This window comes from Sinocyclocheilus rhinocerous, unplaced genomic scaffold (genome assembly GCF_001515625.1).
Source record: "Sinocyclocheilus rhinocerous isolate Xijiao unplaced genomic scaffold, SAMN03320098_v1.1 scaffold1589, whole genome shotgun sequence".
NCBI lineage: Eukaryota > Metazoa > Chordata > Actinopteri > Cypriniformes > Cyprinidae > Sinocyclocheilus > Sinocyclocheilus rhinocerous.
In genome coordinates, this window is record NW_015648634.1 from 309,540 (window position 1) to 313,275 (window position 3,736).

The 3,736-nt window shown below is 37.7% G+C and overlaps 1 protein-coding gene across 1 annotated transcript in view; it reads left to right on the forward strand.

Annotated features, from left to right (window-relative positions):
- LOC107710066 (epidermal growth factor receptor kinase substrate 8-like) overlaps nucleotides 1–849 on the forward strand; it is a 27,360-nt gene extending 26,511 nt beyond the window's left edge. The window contains exon 23 of the mRNA XM_016514764.1: nucleotides 614–849. Within this exon, the coding sequence (XP_016370250.1) occupies nucleotides 614–724 (111 nt within the window). The 3' untranslated portion in view covers nucleotides 725–849. The remainder of the gene's footprint in view (nucleotides 1–613) is intronic.
- Nucleotides 850–3,736: the final 2,887 nt, after the last annotated feature.

Consider the following 3,736-nt stretch of genomic DNA (forward strand, 5'->3'; position numbering starts at 1 on the left):
ACTGTTGGCGCAAGCTACATTAAAGTGATTATTACGTTTTGAATATGGATATTTTTCTTACAAAAACGCATCGATTCGCTACAGGAGGTCTTTGTTCACCCCCGGAGCCTTTTTTATTTTATGGATGGGCGCTTTTTATTTCACTTCTTTTGGACTGAAGCATGCAACACCCGTTGAGTGGCATTAAACAGCTTGAAAGATCAAAGACCATTTTTAATATAACTCCGACTGGATTCGTCTGAAAGAAGAAAGTCATATACACCTAGGATGCCTCGGGGGTGAGTAATTTGTGGGCGAGTAATTTGTGGGCTAATTTTCATTTTTGGGTGAACTAACCTTTTAAATATTTGATTACAAATCGCTTTAATATGTGCTGACTGACAGGGTTTATTGTATAGTTTTTACAGCATTAGTTGAGAAAGATTTTTTTTTCCTTGGGGAAAAAAAAAGTGACGTACTGTACCTGATTGCCTATATATCCAAAGGAATCAATACATAGCTCAAAAAAGAATCGAATTGCAAGCTTGTGAATCGAAATCGTGAAATTTGTCTCAATCCCCAGCCCTAGCGAGGTGTTTCTGAGTGTCTCACTGCGTTCTGTCTGTGTCTGTAGAGGAGCTCCGGCTCGGAGCTGCAGGAGATCATGAGGAGGCGGCAGGAGAAGCTGGCGGTGGCGGCCAGCGATTCCGGCGTGGAGTCCTTCGACGAGGGGAGCAACCACTGACCCCTCACTCACCTCTGTCACCTCTGACCTTTTACAGGACGCCGTGGAGCGCGCTCAGTTTGCCGCCATAATGCGCCGTCGTCAGGAACTCTTGGACCCGTCCGATAACGGAACCGGATCGGACGCGGACGAACGCGCGTGACGAGACGCGAGAGGCTTTTTGTAGACATGTGAACGTTGCTGCGGCGTTCTCCGTAGGTTCCTGTGAGAACATCAGAGCAGTGTGTAGTCTAATGCCATCGAGTTCTGCCTTCATAGTCCAACATCCTAAAAACATTCACATTTATATGCAATCATTTACTGCTCGGACAGAAAACCTGTGTAAATACTCCCACACAATTGGCTGGATCTTGGACCAAATATTGATTTGATTAGCTATTGTTCCTCACAGACACTTCTGATTAATGACGTCTTGAATTATTCATCAGCTGCTTTGAATGTACCTGGAGAATTATGGGTAACATTTTTTTTTTTACTAGCAAAATAATGTTTCTGTACATGATCGTTTTGTACCGAATTGTACCGCCAAACGAGAAGATTTATAAACCTAATGGAAATGAAATGTCAGTTTCTGTAGATCTGACGTGAGTTTCACAAGGACATTTGACAGATTTTGGGCCAAAATCCTCCTGCAGTCTGCAGATGATATTGATGATGCCATCAAACTTTCAGAAATATGACTCGTTGCAAGCGTTGATTATTTTCCTCTCTAGCCCAGTAACGTGACTGATGTTTGGCCAAATCAATCTCTGGGTTCAAGGTTTCTGTTTAAACACAAATGTCACGCATTCAATCTGTAAATATAAAGCGTGTCCAGAATAAATGGGATCATGTGACCTTTGTGTGCCATCCATGATCGTGTGATTGTTAAAAAGATGAAGATCAACTCTCAGACTCCTTTGTTTTTTTGGGGAGGTATTTTGCTCATTCAAACCAATAAAACCCAAGCATTTTCTACCTCCAGCGAGATTTGAACCAGGATTCAGTCCACCGAGCCACAGTCTTGAGAGCTTAGCTGTAGAAAATAAATCAATAAAGGGTAAGAGGGTGCGAGAAAACCTTGATTCAAATCCTCTCGGTGCTTACGCTTTTCCTCATTTGCTGAAGTTCTCGATAAGAGCTCAAAACACTCACCAGTGACTATAAAGAGATAAAGAGTTGTCTTTTAATCATAGCAGCCGGAGTTCAAATCCCGCTACTGCTTGTTAAATAAATACAATGAAGCATTCTAAGCCGAGATGGGCCAGTGGTTAAGTCGTCTGAGCAAACAGAAGCATACTTGTTGAAGGCCTGTTTCTCTGGAGAATGTTTTGTCTCAGTTGAGCGTTAAGTAAAAAAAAAAACTAAAGCATAGTCCGTAGGGCTGGGTAAAAAAATATTGATATCTCGATATTAATCGATTCTCATTTTTACGGAACGATATCGATTCTTAAATCCCAAGAATCGATTATTCTAGCCTGTTTTCAGTTAATGGACGGAGCGTTGAAGGGCACCTCCCATACAATAAATCGCAATAAGCATTGTGCTTTGGTACTTTTAATATGAAACAAAGTCTCAGATTTCAAATGTTGTCCATTGTATTGCAGTATTCATATTACTAGTTATAGCACAAAATAAACATGACTAAACATCCGAAGGTAAGTTCAAAGAAAGCGTACAACTTTACAATCCGTATTCTGTCTCATGTAATCGCTCAATCAGTGTTTCAGCCGCGCAAAGACACCAATATAATGGCTTCTAAACAATGTCACGCAACGTCACATTTACCGCCAAAAAAACGTATTCGGTAACCATAAACTCATTAATCATATAGAAAGATAAACTGTTGAGAAGGGCATTTTGCTTCATATATGCACCATATAACATATTCATTATAATTTTTACTGTTCTTCAATGTTTAATTTTATGTTTTTATGACAGCCACCATTTAAATGTTTATATTTAAAAAAAACAAATTTAAGTAGAAATATTATGTAACTGTAACTTTATTACTGTAAAAACTTCATTGATTTTAACCTTCAATATTATAGTAATGTAGTACCAACTGACTCTCATGTATATTTTACAGCATTAGTTGAGAGATTTTTTTTCCTTGAGAAAACTGTACTGTACCTGATACATATCCAAAATAATCTATATTGAATCGAATCGGTAATCGAATCGAATCACAAGCTTGTGAATGAGAATTGAATCGAATCGTGAAATTTGTGTCAAAACCCAGCCCTAATAGTCTGCCTCAAGAGAGGGATTTAAAACAGGACTCCAAGCATCCTCCTTGAAACTTTGGGAGGGATTGTTTTGTCCCAGTCGATCATTCAGCAAATAAAACTAAAGGGTTTTCCACCTCGAGACAAAATAGCCTTCTATGCTTGAAGGAGCCACTGAAGCTTACATGCTTCTTTTTGGAGGGAGTTTTGTTCATTCGGAACCAGTGAAACTAAAAAAAACTCAAATATGAGTGTAATATAAAATTGAGCTGGACTTCTATTAGGGCTGGGTTTTGACAAATTTCACGATTCGATTCGATTCTCATTCACACGCTTGCGATTCGATTCGATTACCAATTCGATTCAGTATCGATTATTTTGGATATATATCAGGTACAGTACATGCCAAATTTTCTCAAGGAAAAAAAATCTCTCAACTATTGCTGTAAAATATACATGAAAGTCAGTTGGTACTACATTACTATAATATTGAAGGTTAAAATTGACTGATTTGTTAAAATTACACTTAATGAGGTTTTTAAAATAATAAAGTTACAATTACATATTATTTCTACTTCAATTCGTTTTTTTAATATAAACATAATGAAACTTGATGGATTTATTCAAACAAATTAAACATTGAAGAACAGTAAACTGTATAATGAATATGTTATATAGTGCATATATTTAGCAAAATGCCCCTCTCTACAGTTTATTTTTCTATGTGATTATTGAGTTTATGGTCACCGAATATGTTTGTCTGAGGTAAATGTGACGTTACGTGACATTGTTTACAAGCCATTAT